The sequence below is a fragment of the Perissodus microlepis genome, chromosome 13 (assembly GCF_051167445.1).
Source record: "Perissodus microlepis isolate ML-2025 ecotype Zambia chromosome 13, ASM5116744v1, whole genome shotgun sequence".
Taxonomy (NCBI): Eukaryota; Metazoa; Chordata; class Actinopteri; order Cichliformes; family Cichlidae; genus Perissodus; species Perissodus microlepis.
The window spans coordinates 7348944-7371249 of NC_140473.1; the positions used below are offsets into that span (position 1 = coordinate 7348944).

A 22306-nucleotide genomic window follows, 5' to 3' on the forward strand; every position below is an offset into this window, starting at 1 on the left:
TGTGTGTCACGGAATATGGTTTAAATTAGAAATATGCCTGGTCAAGAGTCACGTAGGCAATTTATGTAGACAAGCGATGACACTGATGGTTTCCTGCTCTATCATCACCTTCTGGTGGTTAAGATAAGCAGGACACAGACAAAGTGCACGCATTAAAAGGGAACTAAGGCTGTGGAAAATAGTGCACAGAGTCTAAATCACAATGAGGCAATGGATACATTTAGGAAAGCTGCTATATTTGGGCTTTAGAAATATAAATTAAAGCTGTAAAGCCAAAACTATTATATTTGATACATGAGTTTTTGGGACCTTTCAGTGTGATTTTTTTTTTCTGAGAAACCTGAACAAATTTTACAGTGACTTTTTAAACCAATACATTGCACGATATAGCAAAAACAAATCTTACAAATTAAAACCTATATATGGACAGTAACATTTAATTTATTATTTTTTAATGGTTAAAGGATTAAAATAAAAACTCCAGTTTAAAAAAAATTAATTAGAATTTATGTCATGGACTATAGAATACATCTCATCAATTTGTTTAAATCATGAAGACCAATGCACTATAGATGCTGAGTTCCAAAAACTGTGTAAATGTTTTGTGTTTTGTTGAGTCACTGTGATCAGATTCTTGATTGATTTTATGTATTTCAAGTAAATATCACTTGTACTATTGTACTGCTTGCAAATATTTGCATTTATATTTTAACAAATTGTGAATAAAGTTATAATCAAAGGTATTAGTAACTATTAATCGGGGAAAAAAGAACTAAAATTATTGTCATTACAAAAAGCGAGGAATCTCATCTGCAACATAATGCTGGTCGCAAGAATGCAATACCTCGTTTTAATGGCGCCATCGCGAGGAAAAACATCACAATGCCCAGAGCTCTTTGAGTAAGTCATTCGAAATACTAAGTGTGCATTGTATTTAATAAGAAAGAGCACTTATCCTCATGCTAGTGCGCTTAATCATCATTGATAGTCACCTTACAGTCCCATTATGTCGTTTCCGAAAGTCTTAGTCAGAGATTAGCGGTCAGAGTTATCACGACATGACTGAAAGAACAAGGAAGAACAACTGTCAGAAAATGATTAACTTAAAAATGTTTATTTTGTTCCAAGAAAATATAGTAATTATATTATTATTTGACTGTGGTTATTTAGCATTCTTTAAAAAAAAAGAAAAAAGAAAAAAAAAGACCAAGTTTAAAATATATGAGGGTAAGGCTTGCAAGTTAAACTATCCACAGATTTAACTACACTTTTTGTATAATACAAACTACAGTAGGAAAGGCAATTTTATAATTATAATTATAATTTATAATTTATAATTATATTGTAATTACCCGCTAAGCACTTCCGGGAACTATCTGAAGGCTATTCGATTCACGTGACGATCATGTTCTTTTTAGTTTTCTCAAAAATTTGTTAAGAATTAATGCCAGGGATACATAAGAGGGAATAACTAGGGAGGAATATAATAATGACGATAATAATAATAATAATAATAATAATAATAAAAACGTAATTCATTTGCATTTCATTCAAATTCAGGAGAAGCAGAAGTTGAATTAAGTATGTGAAGTCTCTCTCCATCCAACAGCTACATAGCAATGGATTGATGTTAATTAGGACTACAACTCCCATGAATCGTTTCACTCGGCAGCACTTCCGCAAACGACCAGCGTTTTGGCGTAGAATGATAGAGCACTCCTCTACCGCTGACGGCATGGCTCTGAAAGCGATTTTGTTTGATTTGGACAACACGCTCATTGAAACGAGTCGGGCAGGTGACGTGGCGCTAAAAAGGGTAATAAAATATAGAAATTATTCACCTAGAATTTAAGTTATTTCCGTAAGCTAATTACAGTCGGTTTTTGTAAGTTTTACATGGAAGTGCGTAGACTAGTGACGTCTTTCAGTCAACCCAATGATACATTTATCTTCAGTTCGGGGCTCTTTATTGTCTATTTTAACTAACTGAGTGGCTGTTATGGACGTTTGCGCTGCTGTTGCCGCCTAGTTTTCACTTTTATTGTCCGATTGGCAGGACCGCATACGGAGTCCGGAAGGGGCCACTATTCAGCTAATCACTAAACAGGCAGGGGCTCCGTTTGTCCTTCTTTCTAAAACTTTCGGATTGGCTAATCCTTGCAAACCAAAGTTTTGAACAGCTAGTGGATGGGTGTGCTCACAGACAGAGCAGTGCGTCTGAGATGACCATCCCCGACACTCACACTGTACAAGAGAATAAAGAAAAGGAGATTAGAAAAATAAAGTTGTTTTATATATATATATATATATATATTTATATTTATATATATATATATATATATATATATATATTTATATTTATATATATATATATATATATATATATATATATATATATATATATATTTTTTTTTTTTTTTTTTTTTTTTTTTTTTTTTTTGCTACAAAAATTCCAAAGCCACTAAAGCATGGAAAAATCAGAAAATAAGCACATAATACATTTGAGGAACTAAAATCCTGTCGCACCTCAAAATTGCTTGTTTAGAGTACCAGAATACTAAAGCCCCTACAATCACCTAAATAAATGCCCTTCTTTGTATCTTTGATTGTTCTTCAGCCACAGATGACTATTTTTATTTTAATTTGTTGCATTTGCATAAAATGAAAAAAGGATTTTGGAGGCTAACATCTTGTGGTGAATTTCTGAATTTCATACAGACCAGTGAATTTTTGAAGACCACGCTGGGCCTTGATGACAGCACCGTCTGCACCATTTGTGACAAGTTCAAGCAGAAGCTGTTCCATGAGAGTTTTGACTGCTCAGCTGGTCAAACCATAGATGATGTCCGTGCGCATCACTGGGAGGAAAGCATCAAGGAGACTGTAGGGAATTGCTCTACGCCTTCTTTGCCAGCTCAGTGTTATAACATATGGAAAAGCAGTCGCCTGGAGCTTCTCACTCTGTCTCCTCAAGTATGCAACCTCCTGAAACAGCTGCGCAGCAGATACAAGCTGCTGCTGCTGACCAACGGCGTAGCCCAGACCCAGAGAGAGAAAGTAGCGACGGCTGGATGTGAGGAGTTCTTCGATGCCATTGTGATCGCAGGAGAACACAAAGAGCAGAAACCATTCCCCTCCATCTTCAGGTTGTGTTTCAGCATGCTGGAGGTGGAGGCTCAGGACTGTGTGATGGTGGGAGATTCTCTGGACACAGACATTCAGGGTGGCTTGAATGCCGGAGTTCGGGCCACAGTTTGGATTAATAGTGCAGGGGGGGCCGCGTCAGAGAAGCCAGACTACACTATCACTACTGTTCTGGAATTACCAGATATTCTGGCACAGCTGTAATAAGAACAACTGGTGAAGAGTGAATGAGTTGTACTTGAGATGTTGTGGGAATTTTTACCTATTGATATAATTGATTTAGATATGACTACTACTCCTATTAGTTTTCCAGTGCTCAACGAGGTGCATTTTAATTTGAGGTTTCTGGTTGGGATTTTAGAAACCGTAATTTTGAACATAGTCTGTAAGAAAATGTGTGTTGAAGCTTCACTATTATACACATGAGGCGGTCAAAGTAATTACATTTAGTTAAAAACTCGAGTACTGTTAAGATACTTGTACGAGATTATTAAGCATGTTTTTGACATTGGCACTGTTGGGTTCAAGGCATTTCAGACTGATGCCCTATTGTAATCACGTTAAATTTTTCCATAGCACAGTAATGTCATGCATTTCTGTATTCAATTCAGTAATCACATTAGTTATAATTTATTCTTCAGTTACACAAAGTTACCTGCATGATGAAATAAAAACACGTGTATATAATCAGCTAATTTCAGCTTGTGTGCTGAAGTGCTTTTATAAAACTTTCCTCATTCACCCATTCATACGAGCACTGTTTTTCTATGCCTTACCTATGTAAGTGCTTTCTCTCTAACATTCACAGTGTCATACACCGATGGATTGGCAACTTGGGGTTAGTATCTTGCCCAAGGCGTGCAGACTGGAGCAGTTGGGGACTGAATCACCAGCCATCCTATTACTAGGTTACCTGCTCTTTAGACTTTTGAAAATTGGAGAATATGGACATTATTTTTGTTTTATTGCACAAAAGTACAAGAGTGTGCTGGTAAAGTGCAAACTGTGTCCAGGACAGAAACAACTGCATCATACTGCTAAGACAACATCGTCTCATTGCGAGCATCAGCACATACAGCACGCCCACACAAACTAGCATTCAGGAAGTCAAGCAGATGTTAAAGCTGAGCAGCCAAAGCCTGATCTTTAGTAGGTAACAAAGGCAGTAATGAGCAGTCAGCATTGTATCCTCCATTTCTACAGTAGAATCACAGTGCTGACCCATTCAAAGTCTTTTTGTTTAAACTTTGCTCTGCAGTCACACTTAAAACTAAAATAAGAGAATATTTATGTCCTCATTAGGCTGGGATTTGTGGGAGTGCAGCCTAAGGCTTGATTTAGACTTCTGCTTTGTAGAGCCTACGACATAAATATGCAAGCGGCTGTCTTCATTGCTAGCGTCTATACTTGTGCCGGTGCATTATGTGTTAATTACCATGTGGTTGTGTTTTACATGCTGTATCAGTCAAGACACTGGGCCTTCTTTTCCTCCTGCATCCAGGTCTTCATTGTGGTGATTCCAATAGTTTGAGCAATCTCCCTCCAGGAATTTGCTGACATTTGCTAGTCCTTATATTGATGCTATTATTATTTATCCTTATACTGAGACGATTATTCTCTTACTAATAAATCCAAAAACCTCAACAAAGCAGTAGCTGGAAATGCACAAGAGGAAATGACGTACTGAACTGGTCGACAGTGTTTGTCGACTACTTTGAGCCAACGTGTATTTACAGGTTACACCAGTGGTCACAGCATTTTCACTGAAGCATAAATCCCGGTAAGGTTTATATAAGAGGCTGCTAATGTATTTAATGTCATGAGTGGTATAACAAATTACTTTCTCCAGTGAGTAATGTAACGCATTACTTAAAAAAAAGTAATGATCCCAGCACTGTAGGCAACTCACCTTTTATCCAGAGCTGCTCACCCCTCCCTCTTTTCCATTGTTGTGATAAAATAGTTTTAATTTATTCTTATTTAATCAAGCTTGAAACAGTTTTGTTTGAAGTAAATACGATTTTGTGGGAAACGGGCTCAGTGCCTTTACTTCATCCTGATCACTTTTACACTAATTTACTGTTAGTAGCACCTCAGTAAAGTATTAAGCACACACTTTCCCCAAGGGGACATTTTCAGGACACTTTATATTTCCAGTGCATTTGGTGGTCATGTGTGAAATTTTAGTCCAATGTGGCACTTTTAATATTTCATAATTTCTCTTAATGGATCTGAGTAGTCTTGACTTCTACGGTAGCAATGACAAATTAACCTGATACTGAACATTTTTATTCATCGCAGAAGATTGTCAACCCGTGCATCCCATCATACACTGATACTTGGTCATGTTTTTGGGGCTAATAAAACTTTTCATGGACATCATGTTATGTGTTTATCGTCTTCTGTTGGCACGCATGATTTGAGCAGCTTTATTGAGACCCGTCTGAACAAAGTGTGCAGGGTTGGCGCTTTAAGGCATGAATCTTTACATCCTATAAAATTCACTTGACTTCTAATTTGACTTTGATGTTCATTGCAGCAAGCTCAGCTACAAAGTAGCGGAAGACATAAGGAACAGACACCGAGTCAACAGAGTCACTTTTGCCACACAGGGTGCAGACAGTCTTACGGTGGCGCATGGATGACCAGTAGGGCGGCGGTTTCTCCAACAAAGGGGAGAGAAGGCTGCCACAGTCAACGCACACCTGAGCCACTGAGCGGTCTGAGCAGTTGAAGAGGCGATCGTGAAGTAAGAATGAAGAGCCGTGAGCCAGCAGGGCGTCTCGCTCCATCTCCCCGAAACGGATGCCTCCCTGCACGTTCCTTCCTCCTACGGGCTGGTTGGTCACTTTGTCTCGTGCTCCTGTCGTCCTAACTTGAAACTTGTCGGAGACCATGTGACGTAGCCGCTGGTAGTAGACCACGCCGATGAAAATGTCTGCCTCTAGCTCCTGACCGCTCAGTCCGCTGTACAGCCGCTCCGTACCGTAGTAGTTGTAGCCGCCCGCCCGAAGCAGCTCGCCAAAGTAATCGAGCGCCGAGTTCTCCTCGGAAAAGGTGAAGGGTGTGGCGTCGTGGCCGAGGCCGTGCAGGGCGCCCGACTTGCCGGCCATGCTCTCGATGAGCATCCCAATTGTCATACGGGAGGGGAAGCCGTGGGGGTTGAACAGGATATCCGGAGTCATGCCGCTCTCGGTGAAGGGCATGTCCTCCGTCGGCCACAGGCGGCTCAGGATGCCCTTCTGTCCGTGGCGGCTGGCAAACTTGTCACCGATGGTGGGATTTCGGGGCATTCGTACAGTGATGCAGACGCGCTTGAAGCGGCCTGAGCCGCCGTCATTACTGCAGACCTTTATGTTGTCAACAATACAGGCCTCCTGACTCCTGCAAACAGAGAAGAGAAACCATAAAATGTGAATAAAAGAGGTATTTTACAACTGAGCTGATGAAAAATGATCACACTGCTACAAAAATGTTATCGCGTACTTGTAGTAGGAGATAAAGGTCTGCCCAGTGTTGAGGTTGATGTAGCTGTAGAAAGGGTCTCCATACTGAAGCACCGATCCGATGAAGGGCAGTCCATCAGCGTCTAGTTTTTCTTTCACTTTGGGGTCGCCTGGCTTGGTTCCAAACACCACGCCGTCTTCTCCCTTCACCTTCTCTGCCAGGTCCACCAGCTCCGTCTTGTAGATACTTCCATGGGCGAAGCCTCTCTCCCATGACGACTTGTTCACAATCTGATGAAAACAACATGTGTCAAGAGTTCAACCCTATGCCAATTAAAAATAGAGAACAGTTTCATTTAACTCACCATGGCATCTTCCATGTCGTAGCCTGTGTAGGATATGACGGCCACGATGGCGTTGGTGCCGCTGGGGTAGTTGTCGAGGCCGTAGTGGTCGTACATATAAGGCCTGACTAGTGGGCTCTGTGGGGTCTGGAGCCGGTACAGCTTGTTATCAGAGCGATCCATGAAAGAGTGTAGCGGGAAGCCCATAGTCTGCTTACCTGAAATAAGGGGAATGAGCACAGTGGTTCATGGAAAATGTGGGTTTGCTCAAAACTGTCAAAGAAAAGATTCAAATAACCTACCCATCTGACACTGGTACATGTTCCTGGGACTCTGGTTGTGGTCCGAGTATGGGATGAAGTTTGCCACCACACTGAGCATACTGTGAGGGAAGAGCTCCTGGTGTGTGGTTACTCTTGGTTCAATCTCATTCTCCAAGATTCCGACATTGATGTAAAGCTGCAGGCAAAGGAGAAAAGGTGCTCGGACTAAAACGGTGCTCTTACAGCTACAAAAAAAACCCCAAAAACCTCCACTTTTAACACATTACCTGTTCAAAGGTGCCAATCAACTCTTGCTTGCCAAAAGCCAAGTTCTGTACAGGCCGCACCATGCGACAAGGTGTTGTGAAGAGGAACAGGCCTGGATATAAGCTGGCCTTGCCTGTTTTGGGAACCAGGACAATCTCTGTCCAGGGAGGAATCTTCTTCTCTCTTAACACCTGGAGGTATAAGTTTTAAAGATCAGTTTTCTGCACAGTATACACAGGTGACACCAAAGAGGAGTTAGTATACCATGAACCTGCAACAGACAGTGCACAAGTGAAGTGAAGAAGAGAGTGTAGGCAGGGTAGAGTGGATGGAGACCAGTGTCAGAGGTGATAGCAACAAGAGCAAAAGGGATATAAGTAGGTAGCAAGACCTGCTCTGATGAACTGACAAAAAGAGGTGGAGCTTATGTTATCATAGCTTTTCATTGGGAGAGACCAGGATGGAGGCAATAAGAAATTAATATAAACGAAGAGAGGCAAAGCTGAGATGGTTTGGATGTGCAGAGGAGGGTCAGTGGATATACTGGACAAAGGATGTTGAAGATAAAGCTGCCAGGCAGGAGAAAAAGAGCAAGGAAAGATTCATGGATGGACATGCAGAGGGCCGATGTGACAGGGGAGGATGCTAGGGATGGAGGCAGATGATCCACTGTGGTGCAGCTAAAGGGAGCAGCTAACAGAAGACAATACCTTGAACCTGCGCAGTGATTCAACCACAACTGGAGCCAAGTCAGCCTCCACCCAGCCAACAACAGCACCGTCCAGGACCACAGGGTAGCAGTCTGCAAAGACCCGACCAGGAGTTCCATCCACTGGAGTGACACCTAAAAGAGCAGATACAGCAAACGCATTTCAACCCAGTGCCACGTGCAGAGACTTTACCTAGCCAGGCCTACGAAGTATATCAATGACTGCCTGAGTTAATCTTTTATTTCAGCTTTACTTTAATGACGTTTCCCTACAGGCAGGTCACTGTTATTGGAGTACCTTAAAAAAGTATTATTTAACAATTGATTCATGAAAGTATTGCTGTGTCTCTCATTTGCACACACACGCGCCGACCTCTCCTCCCCAATTGTCACAAATCTATAGAGTCTAGTTCTGTGGTAGACAATGAACTAGCTTTTGGTCCTGGGTAAGATTGTACAACAACTGCCTGAAGTCAGTCCTCACCAAGCGAACAGAGCAGAGCAGGCAGTGACGTGGTGGACAAGGTCAATGCCACAATTTCACAGCTGGCTGTCATGTGGTTCATCAGTCCGCAAGGCTCGCCGTCTGGAGTGTGGACAGGACACAGGAAGCCCCAGGACTCGGGCAGCAGCTTACGCACAGAGGTGGTCCTCATCTTAGCGAACGCTGCTCCTCTGTGCACGCAGCGGAAGTGAGACAGGTAGCGAATGAAGTTGAGCTTGTCAGCTACAACGCACAGCCCGGTGTTCTGCAGCATGCCCAGACCTGTGGGAGGAGGGAGCACATTTTTAGATGAATGAATGAATGTTTTAGTGAATTTTCAAAGCTGACCATGTATTACTCTTGGACAGGACCTGTCTTAGACTGGAGGTTTCCAGTGGCCAGCAGATATTCAAATGGTCTGGTCAAGTCAGTTCCCATGTTGAGCATCTTTATCATCATTTCAGAGCTCCATCCTCCGGTCACTTTGCTGCCTCTCTTGTCAAAGGACAGCTTCACAGACACCAGCCATGCAGTCAGCCTCTCCTGCGAAAACGTTTGAGTGGTTAAATCACACAACTGAAGGCTTACGTGGAAGAAGGCACTTTGTGTGAGCACTGTGGAAAGTGTTGGGAAGGTTACTTTTAAAATGTATTCCACTACAGATTACAGAATACATGCCCCAAAATGTATTTTGTAAGGTATTCTGTTACGTTACTCAATGACAGTAACATATTCCAAATACTTTGGATTAGTTAATATATTATCATGCTTTTTACAACTACATGAATGTACTATTGCTGTGTGATTTATTACTATTACTGAAGGCTACTCGCCATAATGGCTTTCCATCGGCGTGGAATTACCAAAAGAGAGCATAGTCTAACATATGAATCAGGAAAAGACCACCGTGTAATCCATTTATTTCAACAAAGTAACTGTATTCTGAATACCACCTTTTTAAACAGTAACTGTAATAGAATACAGTTATTTTACACTGACTGTGGATATGGAGCAGTCAGGTAAAAAGACAAGAAGTAGTCCACAGAAAAGAAACATGAATGTAGTGAAGGAGGACATGCAGAGGGCTGCTGTGAAAGATGTTAGCAATCGGGTGAGATGGAGGCAAATGATCTGCCTAAGAGGAGCAGCTGAAATGCTACTACAGTCCTCCTGCTCAGCAAAAGAGAAAGGACAAAGACAAAAAAACCTAAGAAAAATATTGAAGATTCTTGCCTTCAGAAACATGAGGTAGAGCTGACCAGGAGTGAGCACTTCCTGGCACACGATACTGTCGGGGTTTTCTTCCATGCACTCCTGCTTCGCAAAAGTGAAGAGCTTCCTCGTCATCAGACAGAGCAGGTAGAACTTCTCCACGTCTGACTTCAGGTGGATGCAGATACACTCACTGATCAAAACAGAGTAAGCCCCCTTTTTTTAAATAAACATACCACCAAACATAAAGCAGAAGGGTGTCAACCGTATCCATCCCCAGAACTTACTTTAACAGGAAGTTGGCACACTGTTCATTTGTGTACCACTCAGGGAGGTTCATCTTAACCCTGAAGCGCTCTCCGAGGTAATTGAGCACCTTGCTGCGGGTGGTGCAGTTCTCCTCCATGACGATGCGCAGCATCTCAGACACACAGGTCTTGTAGAAAGAATTGTCCTCGCGGCCTTTGATCAGCTCCTGGTAGATCTGGAAGTCTGTGAAGTCCACCAGAGCCTGAGGAACATGAGAGCAAATGAGCACACAATGAGCCTAAAGTATTTTTATCATAATCTGTTCTGTAATGAAAGCTGCAGGCTTGCTCACCTTTAATGCAAAGCCTAGTGGGAGGAAGAAGAGCTCTTTCTGGTAGATGAAGTTCAGCATCACAGTTCCATTTTCCAGATAATGCAGGTTCATGTTGATGGCTGTGTGCTCCTCCCTCACGCAACGCATAGAAATACCTGAGTGAAGAAAAAGCCGGTGAAAACATGCAGGCGTGGACTCACTGCTGCAATGTTTTCTTTAGAAGTAATACTTACCGTACTGAGTGTAACCCTGACCCCTGTTCTTCCACTTGGGTCTTGACATGGCGATAGGATAGTTCCTCCTTGGCATTATCAGCATGCGGATAACCTTCTCAATTCCATTCACAATGAAATAACCTCCCATTTCCTGTCAAAGTTGATGCTGGTATTATAGGACAATATTTAAACCCATCCTGGCTCAGTTTAAAAGTACAGCTGCCATATCCTACCTCGGCTTCTTCGTGATGCTCTACGAGCTCTTTGGGGGACATGCCATGCAGGTTACACAGCTTGGACTTCACCATGATGGGCACATGACCCAGAGACTGCTTGATGATGCCTTTGGGAACTCCATTGATCGACCAGCTGACATCTGCCTGAAATGAGTCAACACTCACCCAGTCAACATGGATTATTTTAAAACGTTGCTGAGGGAATATAAACACGACTCAGGCTTACCACTATTTTCCCTTTGTACGAGCATCTTCTTCCCCGGCACTCTGCTGGGAACACCTTCATTTCCTTGCAGATGTTCCCTTTGGCAACCACTGGGTTTTGGATGGCAGCTTCAACGAAACCAAGGCTGATCCGTTCATTTTTGAACATGAACTCTAAGGGGGGGATGGACTGGGAAAGGTGACAGAAAAGTGAGAAACGTAAGAAAGGCAAAGATTATGGGAAGCAACTGCAAGAGGGATGTTCACAGCAGGTTGAGCAGCTTTCAGAGAAAATACTGCTGGAAATGATACCAGCAGCTTGTCGACCAGCAGGAAACCAAATTCTTCACTCACTCATTTCATCGTTGTTATGGTGGCTTTCACTGGCCTACAGTAACTCACTGCATATGACTGCACTGCTCGTTCAAGACCAGCTTACACAACTCAGAGTCACACAGTGTACGCTATTAATCGTAGTTTTAACTAGTTGGGGTTAATCGCTGGTCTTAATGAAGTGATTCATCACATTGTTGAGAACTTTGAAGAAACATTTGCTGACCTGCACAACGCGGTTGAGTCCGTCTGTGACTGCCTGGTCAAACGACTCGATGTGAGCTTTGGTCAGATCCTGAATGGCAGCATGCTGGGTGTCCTTCATGTGGCCAAAGCTTCCATCTGTCAGATTTTTCAGACTCGGACCTTTGGGAAGATCACTCCACTTACTTGAAAAATCCATGCTTGCGCTTGTTTACCACATGTGCATGGTTGACACAGGAAGCACATGCCCTACACAGGAAGAGAAGCGTTTTCTTCTTCGCTTAAGATTTTTGGGTGTAACTAGACTCGCACACTGCTAGCTTAGCGCCATCGTGTGGGCGTAGTTATGCATAAAATTTCGTTTAGCTAAAATGACGCGAGTGGTGGTCATTGCGCCGCTCCTCCAGGTGGAGGCGCTGTGCAACCGAGAAACAGCGGTGGTTTTCAATGGAAAGAGAGGACAGAGAAACTGCGTAGACGCTTTTATAAGCTGTAAAAACGTGATGTGTGAGCTGTGTATATTTCTGTGGCGAGGAGAAAGAGCGTAAAAAGACTGGGTCCCGCTGTATTACTCAGGCTGCACTACAGCGTCTATTCACAGGCGCGATCCCACTACTGAGCGGCACGGGGGCTTTGACCTGCTCCGTTTCCGACCTGGGCCGGTGCACCCCTCCTTAGGCGACCTGGTGGTCCCGAGCTCCCCCAGGAGCACCATATCGATACCGAACTTAGTGCGGACACCCGATCGGCATAGTCCGCTGCAGCTCAGAGCTCCTGAGCTCAAACGATCCGCCAGCCTCAGCCTCCCGGTAGCTTGGATTACAGGCGCGCGCCACCGCACCCGGCGAGAAGCACCCTCCTTCATGCAGGCTTTAAGGTGTCTACACGTGACGTCATCAGAGAGGGACGCTCTGTCCTAGCGGCACCTGCTCATTTAAAGTAACATTATTATTATTCCAGAAATAAAAAAAAGCCAAAGGTAAAGATTAAATCTTAATGTTTCACATTACATATTCAATTTCATTTCATTATATAGCGCCACACTGTAACAACAAATGTCTCAAGGCGCTTCATATTGTAAGGTAAAGATGCTACAATAATAGAAGATTACAAGAAAATGGCATATTGTAATGTAATAAAAGTGCATTGAAAACACGATTCAAAGTCACACCAACTTCAACCATTTTATTTTTCAAGGCTAAATCTTAATAGGACACGTCCACAGATCAAACTGAAAAACATTTTCCCCTCCAAATAACTTTGTCTTCCTGACCTTTGTCAGCTCCAGTTTATAAAATCGTTCAGTACTGGTTATCTTGACACATAATCCACAACTCCACTTATTACACTTTGCTTGCAGCAATCATTTTACACTACAACATTTAGTAAATAAAAACAACAACAGTCTCCTTGAGCTGAGGAGTTGTTAATAAAACTGCTCTGTGCTGAGTCTGCATAATGACAGGAGGGTTTGTATGAATGCAAAAACTTTCATATAAAACAACTCTATTACAAGTTTGCTTCGGGTACAGGGAGTGGCAGTTTGATTATCCAGAGTCTGTAGTGAATGATGCTACTTTAAGTGCTTGATGATTTGGTGGACTGCCTCTATGTGATTAAGAGACTGAAATAATATTGTGCATGTTTCTCATCTTATCTGCTTTGCAACAAATGGTTCCTTAAAACTTCTTCAACGACTGAGCCTTTGCCTCGGGTTTGATGACTAAAATGGGTGGATTATTTTAAAATCTATGATTATTCACTCCAAAATATTCTTAGACACAATAATAGATCATCCAACTAATTAGGCTGCTTTTCAATGTAACATTGTGATATTTAATATACTGAATTGAGGTTTGCAAATTTTAAAAGTTTAAATTACACTTGCAAACAGCATATTCCATTAATATTAATTACAAGGCACTGTATGCATGACACTATGATTTAACAGCTGAGCCCCCCTAAAGGTTTGAACCCAGAGTGGCCGCTGCTTCTGATCTTCATTTCTAGTCATGTTCCCAGAGGAATGTGCCATATTCATTCTATTTGGCTAATGTTTCCTCACTTTTAAGAGATTTCTGTTTGATAGCCCATAAAGCCCTGCTACATCTTAGTTAAATAGCAGACAAAATTATTGTAATGTAATAAAAGTGGATTGAAAATAAGATTCAAAGTCACACCAAGTTCAACTATTTTACTTTTCAAGGCTAAATCTTTATAGGACACGTCCACACGTCTTTATATAGAGTGCTGAGGATTTTTCCAGTTTTTTAAAAAAATTAGTTCAAAGAGGAACAAACTCCCATTCCATTATTTTGGACAAATGTGTAAAAATCCATCCACATCCATCCATTTCTCTTAGCCAGCTAAAGTTGTAGCCTATCACAGTTGTAGGTTCTCATATTTAATTGCATTACCTATTACTTGTGGTGAGTGATTACCTATTTGAAGTGCATTTCAAATATTTTTTTCTATGAGCAGAAAAAAACACAACATACATTCAAGCTGTTGTTCTGTGCTGTTTACAGTCCAGCATTTTGATTTTATTTAATAAATTAATATCTTTCAAATCTTCAGACATCAGTTTGCCTGCAACAGGCATTAACAGGTTCTCTTATACTCCTGATGCACTGTAGCATTAAACTGTAAACCACAGGGAGACTGTGGATATTACAACTGCCAAGCAAAAGATTACACATTGAAGCTCTGGATGACATAATAGCTGAAAGTATTCATGCTTCATTTATTTAAAAAAGAGAAAGTAGAGCTTTGCTTTAGGCTGCTTTTGTTTATTTTTATGTTCATTGAATACAGTCACCGAAGAAAGAAAAATGGTTATTTGTATAATTTTTACAGTTATTATGAATTATTATTAAAAAATATTATTAGTGAAGTTGCAATGTGTTGGTAATTTCTTCTTCCTCAAGTTGGAGGCGCTGTGGGACCAACAAACAGCAGTGTTTTTTAATGGAAAGAAAGGAGAGAGAAGCTGTGTTGACGGTGTTATAAGCTGTAAAAACGTGATGTGTGAGCTGTGGAGAGGAGAAAGAGTATAAAAAGACTGGGTCCCGCTGTATTACTCAGGCTGCACTACAGCGTCTATTCACAGGCGCGATCCTACTACTGAGCGGCACGGGGGCTTTGACCTGCTCCGTTTCCGACCTGGGCCGGTGTACCCCTCCTTAGGCGACCTGGTGGTCCCGAGCTCCCCCAGGAGCACCATATCGATGCCGAACTTAGTGCGGACACCCGATCGGCATAGTCCGCTGCAGCTCAGAGCTCCTGAGCTCAAACGATCCGCCAGCCTCAGCCTCCCGGTAACTTGGATTACAGGCGCGCGCCACCGCACCCGGCGAGAGGTACTCTCGTTCATGCAGGCTTTAAGGTGCCTACACGTGACGTCATCCGAGAGGGACGCTCTGCCCTCGCGGCACCTGCTCATTTAAAGTAACATTATTATTATTCCTGAAATTAAAAAAAGCTAAAGGTAAAGATTAAATCTTAATGTTTCACATTACATATTCAATTTCATTTCATTATATAGCGCCACACTGTAACAACAAATGTCTCAAGGCGCTTCATATTGTAAGGTAAAGATGCTACAATAATAGAAGATTACAAGAAAATGGCATATTGTAATGTAATAAAAGTGCATTGAAAACACGATTCAAAGTCTCACCAACTTCAACCATTTTACTTTTCAAGGCTAAATCTTAATAGGACACGTCCACAGATCAAACTGAAAAACATTTTCCCCTCCAAATAACTTTGTCTTCCTGACCTTTGTCAGCTCCAGTTTATAAAATCGTTCAGTACTGGTTATCGTGACACATAATCCACAACTCCACTTATTACACTTTTCTTGCAGCAATCATTTTACACTACAACATTTAGTAAATAAAAACAACAACAGTCTCCTTGAGCTGAGGAGTTGTTAATAAAACTGCTCTGTGCTGAGACTGCATAATGACAGGAGGGTTTGTATGAATGCAAAAACTTTCATATAAAACAACTCTATTACAAGTTTGCTTCGGGTACAGGGAGTGGCAGTTTGATTATCCAGAGTCTGTACTGAATGATGCTACTTTAAGTGCTTGATGATTTGGTGGACTGCCTCTATGTGATTAAGAGACTGAAATAATGTTGTGCATGTTTCTCATCTTATCTGCTTGGCAATAAATGGTTCTTTAAATCTTCTTTAACGACTGAGCCTTTGCCTCAGGTTTGATGACTAAAGTCTCCACTCTAAAACAGGTGGATTATGTTAAAATCTATGATTATTCACTCCAAATTATTCTTAGACACTATAATAGGTCATCTGACAAATTCAGCTGCTTTTCAATGTAACACTGTGATGTGTATTATACTGAAGACTCACGATTCAAGATTCTTTAATTCAATTCAATTTTATTTATATAGCGCCAAATCACAACAAAGTCGCCTCAAGGCGCTTCATAGATACAGAGAAAAACCCAACAATCACATGACCCCCTATGAGCAAGCACTTTGGCGACAGTGGGAAGGAAAAACTCCCTTTTAACAGGAAGAAACCTCCGGCAGAACCAGGCTCAGGGAGGGGCGGGGCCATCTGCTGCGACCGGTTAGGGTGAGAGAAGGAAGACAGGATAAAGACATGCTGTGGAAGAGAGACAGAGATTAATAACAGATATGATTCAATGCAGAGAGGTCCATTAACACATAGTGAGTGAGAAAGGTCACTGGAAAGGAAAAACTCAATGCATCATGGGAATCCCCGGCAGCCTATGTCTATTGCAGCATAACTAAGGGAGGATTCAGGGTCACCTGGTCCAGCCCTAACTATGTGCTTTAGCAAAAAGGAAAGTTTTAAGCCTAATCTTGAAAGTAGAGATAGTGTCTGTCTCCCGAATCCAAACTGGAAGCTGGTTCCACAGAAGAGGAGCCTGAAAACTGAAGGCTCTCCCTCCCATTCTACTTTTAAATACTCTAGGAACAACAAGTAGTTCTGCAGTGCGAGAGCGAAGTGCTCTAATAGGGTGATATGGTACTACAAGGTCATTAAGATAAGATGGGGCCTGATTATTTAAGACCTTGTATGTGAGGAGCAGGATTTTGAATTCAATTCTGGATTTAACAGGAAGCCAATGAAGGGAAGCCAAAACAGGAGAAATCTGCTCTCTCTTTCTAGTCCCTGTCAGTACTCTTGCTGCAGCATTTAGGATCAGCTGAAGGCTTTTCAGTGAGTTTTTTGGACATCCTGATAATAATGAATTGCAGTAGTCCAGCCTGGAAGTAATAAATGCATGAACTAGTTTTTCAGCGTCACTCTGAGACAGGATATTTCTAATTTTAGAGATGTTGCGCAAATGGAAGAACGCAGTCTTACATATTTGTTTAATATGTGCGTTGAAGGACATATCCTGGTCAAAAATGACTCCAAGGTTCCTCACAGTGTTACTGGAGGCCAAGGTAATGCCATCCAGAGTAAGAATCTGGTTAGATACCATATTTCTAAGATTTTCAGGGCCGAGTACATTAACCTCAGTTTTATCTGAATTAAGAAGCAGAAAGTTAGCGGCCATCCAGGTCTTTATGTCTTTAAGACATTCCTGCAGTTTAACTAATTGGTGTGTGTTATCTGGCTTCATAGATAGATAGAGCTGGGTGTCATCTGCATAGCAGTGAAAATTTATGCTATGTCTTCTAATGATGCTGCCTAGGGGAAGCATGTATTATTTGTCACATGCATAGTTATACAAGTACAACACGCAGTGAAATGTATCCTGACACGCTCTTCAACTGCAAAAGGGGAGAGAAGAACATTATATACATTAAGTGAATATGTACATGGGGGACATTATGAGCAGTAAGTGGCATTGTGTGCAGCAAGTAGGTGAAGTTTGTACATTAAATGAATTAAATAAAATACGCAATCTGAACATTTTAAAATAAAAATCTGAAATGTACAAAGTTAAAGTGTCTGGAAGAGAGTCCTGTCTCAGTCACTTATGGATGCTGTGTGTGTGCATGTGTGTGTGTGTGTGGGGGGGGGGGCATGTTATGGTTTAGGGCCCACATGGCTTGGGGATAGAAGCTCCTCTTGAGTCTCTCTCTCCTTGCCCGGATGATGCGGAGCCTTCTACCGGATTGCAGAAGTTGGAACAGTTTGTTGTCAGGATGGGACGGGTCCTTCAGTTTCTGAGCTGCTCTAGTCCAGCATCTCCTGGTGTAGATGTTCTGAAGGGGTGGGAGACCAGTAGGCTGGGAGAGCAGCAGCGTTCTGCTGTACGGATCACTCTCTGAAGAGCTTTTTGGTCCTTAACACCAAAATTGAACTGAGCATGCACTGTAGCATTAATACTAATAGCTGAAAGTATTCGTGCTCCGTTTATTAAAAAAAACCTCTAGCTTTGCTTTAGATTGCTTTTGTTTGTTTTTACATTTATCCATTTCAGTCAGTGAAAGAAATTTAAAAAAAAAGACGTTTCTGTGAAGTTGCAGCGTTTTTAGTAATTGCTACTCCTCTCGAGTTGGAGGCGCTGTGGGACCAACAAACAGCGGTGGTTTTCAATGGAAAGAGAGGACAGAGAAACTGTGTTGACGCTTTTATAAGCTGTAAAAACGTGATATGTGAGCTGTGTGTATATTTCTGTGGAGAGGAGAAGGAGCGTAAAATGACTGGGTCCCGCTGTATTACTCAGGCTGCACTACAGCGTCTATTCACAGGCGCGATCCCACTACTGAGCGGCACGGGGGCTTTGACCTGCTCCGTTTCCGACCTGGGCCGGTGCACCCCTCCTTAGGCGACCTGGTGGTCCCGAGCTCCCCCAGGAGCACCATATCGATACCGAACTTAGTGCGGACACCCGATCGGCATAGTCCGCTGCAGCTCAGAGCTCCTGAGCTCAGACGATCCGCCAGCCTCAGCCTCCCGGTAGCTTGGATTACAGGCGCGCGCCACCGCACCCGGCGAGAGGTGCTCTCCTTCATGCAGGCTTTAAGGTGTCTACACGTGACGTCATCCGAGAGGGAGGCTCTGCCCTCGCGGCACCTGCTCATTTAAAGTAACATTATTATTATTCCAGAAATAAAAAAAAAGCCAAAGGTAAAGATTAAATCTTAATGTTTCACATTACATATTCAATTTAATTTCATTATATAGCGCCAAACTGTAACAACAAATGTCTCAAGGCGCTTCATATTGTAAGGTAAAGATGCTACAATAATAGAAGATTACAAGAAAATGGCATATTGTAATGTAATAAAAGTGCATTGAAAACACGATTCAAAGTCACACCAACTTCAACCATTTTATTTTTCAAGGCTAAATCTTAATAGGACACGTCCACAGATCAAACTGAAAAACATTTTCCCCTCCAAATAACTTTGTCTTCCTGACCTTTGTCAGCTCCAGTTTATAAAATCATTCAGTACTGGTTATCGTGACACATAATCCACAACTCCACTTATTACACTTTTCTTGCAGCAATCATTTTACACTACAACATTTAGTAAATAAAAACAACAACAGTCTCCTTGAGCTGAGGAGTTGTTAATAAAACTGCTCTGTGCTGAGACTGCATAATGACAGGAGGGTTTGTATGAATGCAAAAACTTTCATATAAAACAACTCTATTACAAGTTTGCTTCGGGTACAGGGAGTGGCAGTTTGATTATCCAGAGTCTGTACTGAATGATGCTACTTTAAGTGCTTGATGATTTGGTGGACTGCCTCTATGTGATTAAGAGACTGAAATAATATTGTGCATGTTTCTCATCTTATCTGCTTGGCAATAAATGGTTCTTTAAATCTTCTTTAACGACTGAGCCTTTGCCTCGGGTTTGATGACTAAAGTCTCCACTCTAAAACAGGTGGATTATATTAAAATCTATGATTATTCACTCCAAATTATTCTTAAACACTATAACATCCAACTAATTAGGCTGCTTTTCAATGTAACATTGTGATGCTTATTATACTGAATTGAAGTGTGCAAATATAAAAATTTAAACAACATTTGCAAACTGCATATTCCTTTAATATTAATTACAAGGCACCGTATGCATGACACTATGATTGGGAGCTGAGCCGCCCTAAAAGTTTGAACCCAGAATCGTCCTTGCTTCTGACCTGCATTTGTAGTCACGTTCCCAGAGGAATGTGCCATTTTCATTCTATTTGGCTAATGTTTCCTCACTTTTAACAGATTTCTGTTTGATAGCACATAAAGCACTGCTACATCTTAGTCAACCCATTTAATCCCACCGACAATAACTGTTGCCGTTTTAACCCCCTATTACATCAAAGAAATGTAAACATATTGTGTGTAGGGGAAGTCTAAGGACTAAAATGCATGCACTTATCTTGCAGGGGAACATTTGGGATTAAATAGGTTAAGTAATGAATTACAGGCTCTGTTTGCTAGAGCTTTAGAACCTACTGTCTTTCAGATCACATAAGTGTAATACTGGGGGAGTATGTCCGTGCAGAGTTGTTTCATCAGTCACCTTTTTAATTGTTAATGTGGATTTTCCCTGCTTTGATTTATTTTCCTTTAGTTTGATGTTGTTTTCAGCCTGAGTTTTTCTTCAGTTGTGGCCAAACACATCAGCACTCTAAATATCCAGCACTGATCCACAGCTGTAAAGGAGAAAAGGAAATGAATTTAATGTGTTCTCAGCCAAACTTTACAATATCCTCAACAAAAAATATACAGTTAATATTATTTTATGTCCTATCTTGGATGATTGGAGGCAGTAGACTACAGTCCAGTAATGACAATGGGCATCAGTTGTTGTTCATTTGAGATTATGGTAATTACACAAGAGTCAAATTTGAGGGCTTAAAGTAAAATCCAGAAAAAAACAAGGCAGACTTTCAGTCTTTATGGCTGTTATCAGTCTGTGGAAGTCTTTAGTCCTTAGGTAGGATGAATAAAGTCAAAATGATGTTTGTACATGTCATGTGCACTGCAGTAAAATTTATTATGAAGTCAAGACAAGCAGTTTAAGTAAATGTGACTTAGTTTTCATAGTCTCTTGATTTTTCCTTCTTTAAAAAAATATTTCAAAGAAAAAAAACTTCAATTCTGTTAGTTTGGACAGATGTGTAACAATGCATCTACATCCATCCATTTCGTTTAGCCAATTTAAGCTTGTAGAAAGAAGAAAAAACGCATTGGTGAACCGTTTCTGTAAAGTTACAATGAATGATGTAATTGCTACTCTTCTCCAGGTGGAGGCGCTGTGGGACCAACAAACAGCGGTGTTTTAATGGAAAGAACGGAGAGAGAAACTGTGTTGACGGTGTTATAAGCTATGAAAAACGTGATGTATGAGGTTGTGTCCTGTGTGTATATTTCTGTGGAGAGGAGAAAGAGTGTAAAAAGACCGGGTCCCGCTGTATTACTCAGGCTGCACTACAGCGTCTATTCACAGGCGCGATCCCACTACTGAGCGGCACGGGGGATTTGACCTGCTCCGTTTCCGACCTGGGCCGGTGCACCCCTCCTTAGGCGACCTGGTGGTCCCGAGCTCCCCCAGGAGCACCATATCGATACCGAACTTAGTGCGGACACCCGATCGGCATAGTCCGCTGCAGCTCAGAGCTCCTGAGCTCAAACGATCCGCCAGCCTCAGCCTCCCGGTAGCTTGGATTACAGGCGCGCGCCACCGCACCCGGCGAGAGGTACTCTCGTTCATGCAGGCTTTAAGGTGTCTACACGTGACGTCATCTGGAAACAGTTTAGAAAGCCGTTAACAACATTATCTTTCAGCAATGATGACCTGACATTAGTGACAGTAAAAACGCGACAGGTTAACACGCTTAACACTAAATAAAGTGTTTTGTTGTGGAGTTTGTGTCCCCCCTCACAACGTCATTCAGTTACTGAAGAATAAACCTGTAATTATGGAAAGTTTTTTTTTAATGGAAACTGCTGAAAAGCAGCTTATGAGTCATATACAGTGCTTCGTGGTCAAAGCTGTCTCTAGTGTTACTGCTGGTTCGGTAAGCAATACCATTTTTATAATAACGGTAAAAGATCACACACTTAAATTTGTGATGTTTTAATATTGCTTTTAATAGGGGAATCAATCAGTCATCTGGGGGTCTGTGGTAGAGTTGAGATGACTGTGCAGGAAGAAGACCCAGATGAAACAGGTAGAGATTCAAAACACACGCAATGATGTCATTGTGATTCTGATGTTACTCTTTTAAGGGCATACTTTTACACACACAATCCATACAAGTAATCCTCTCCACACCTCGCTCTGACGACATTACTTATGTGACAAGTCTTTTTGTATAGCTGATACAGGCAGTGACTTCATTGCCTTCCCATGTAATAAACTTTGATGTACGTACAAGAAAAAAAGAGGGAAAATTCCTTCAGAGAGATCTCAAGTTACAGCTTGAGAACATGTGGCAATGCGATGGCCTGCTTGCCTGACTGGCCTGTAAGTTACCTTTCTGTACTGCAGAAACGAAAGAACAGGCCATCACAACATCTGGAAACTCCCTGGTTTGGTGTTCTTCTTCCTCCTTCAGTTGAAACGTGAATAATAGGCTGACCCATCTGTGAGTCTGAAGCCCACCTATGTATGAAGAACACATCATAAAATGAGTGATTGCAGCTCTGTTTCTAGGTGTCTTCTCCATGCCCGTCTTTGCTGGCTGATGTT

General features: G+C 41.7%; 2 protein-coding genes and 4 non-coding genes across 6 annotated transcripts; 1 reads left to right on the forward strand and 5 right to left on the reverse strand.

Moving 5' to 3' along the window:
* Window positions 1-1683: 1683 nt before the first annotated feature.
* On the forward strand, window positions 1684-5526 carry nanp (N-acetylneuraminic acid phosphatase). The gene is made up of 2 exons (XM_084948575.1): window positions 1684-1816; window positions 2719-5526. The coding sequence occupies exons 1-2, from the start codon at window positions 1706-1708 to the stop codon at window positions 3346-3348; spliced, it is 741 nt and encodes a 246-aa protein (XP_084804701.1). The 5' UTR covers window positions 1684-1705; the 3' UTR covers window positions 3349-5526.
* On the reverse strand, window positions 4092-12150 carry polr1b (RNA polymerase I subunit B). The gene is made up of 15 exons (XM_084948574.1): window positions 11667-12150; window positions 11130-11297; window positions 10901-11047; window positions 10686-10818; window positions 10471-10607; window positions 10157-10380; window positions 9891-10062; window positions 9029-9200; window positions 8658-8939; window positions 8175-8308; window positions 7485-7655; window positions 7237-7393; window positions 6956-7152; window positions 6631-6881; window positions 4092-6528 (listed from the first exon to the last, which is right to left on the reverse strand). The coding sequence occupies exons 1-15, from the start codon at window positions 11841-11843 to the stop codon at window positions 5646-5648; spliced, it is 3405 nt and encodes a 1134-aa protein (XP_084804700.1). The 5' UTR covers window positions 11844-12150; the 3' UTR covers window positions 4092-5645.
* A 41-nt stretch (window positions 12151-12191) lies between these two features.
* Window positions 12192-12490, reverse strand: LOC146374589 (signal recognition particle RNA). Its single transcript, XR_014802126.1, has one exon.
* A 2209-nt stretch (window positions 12491-14699) lies between these two features.
* LOC146374590 (signal recognition particle RNA) lies at window positions 14700-14998 on the reverse strand. Its single transcript, XR_014802129.1, has one exon.
* Window positions 14999-18295: 3297 nt separating this feature from the next.
* LOC146374591 (signal recognition particle RNA) lies at window positions 18296-18594 on the reverse strand. The gene has a single exon (XR_014802130.1).
* Window positions 18595-21007: 2413 nt separating this feature from the next.
* LOC146374592 (signal recognition particle RNA) lies at window positions 21008-21306 on the reverse strand. Its single transcript, XR_014802128.1, has one exon.
* Window positions 21307-22306: the final 1000 nt, after the last annotated feature.

Coding starts and splice junctions, on each gene's coding strand:
- nanp (XM_084948575.1), top strand. CDS start 1,706: ATGATAGAGCACTCCTCTACCGCTGACGGCATGGCTCTGAAAGCGATT. Junction 1,817..2,718: donor GTGACGTGGCGCTAAAAAGG/GTAATAAAATAT, acceptor AATTTCATACAG/ACCAGTGAATTTTTGAAGAC.
- polr1b (XM_084948574.1), bottom strand. CDS start 11,843: ATGGATTTTTCAAGTAAGTGGAGTGATCTTCCCAAAGGTCCGAGTCTG. Junction 11,298..11,666: donor GACTCAACCGCGTTGTGCAG/GTCAGCAAATGT, acceptor CACCTTTCCCAG/TCCATCCCCCCCTTAGAGTT. Junction 9,201..9,890: donor TCTACCTCATGTTTCTGAAG/GCAAGAATCTTC, acceptor ACGTTTTCGCAG/GAGAGGCTGACTGCATGGCT.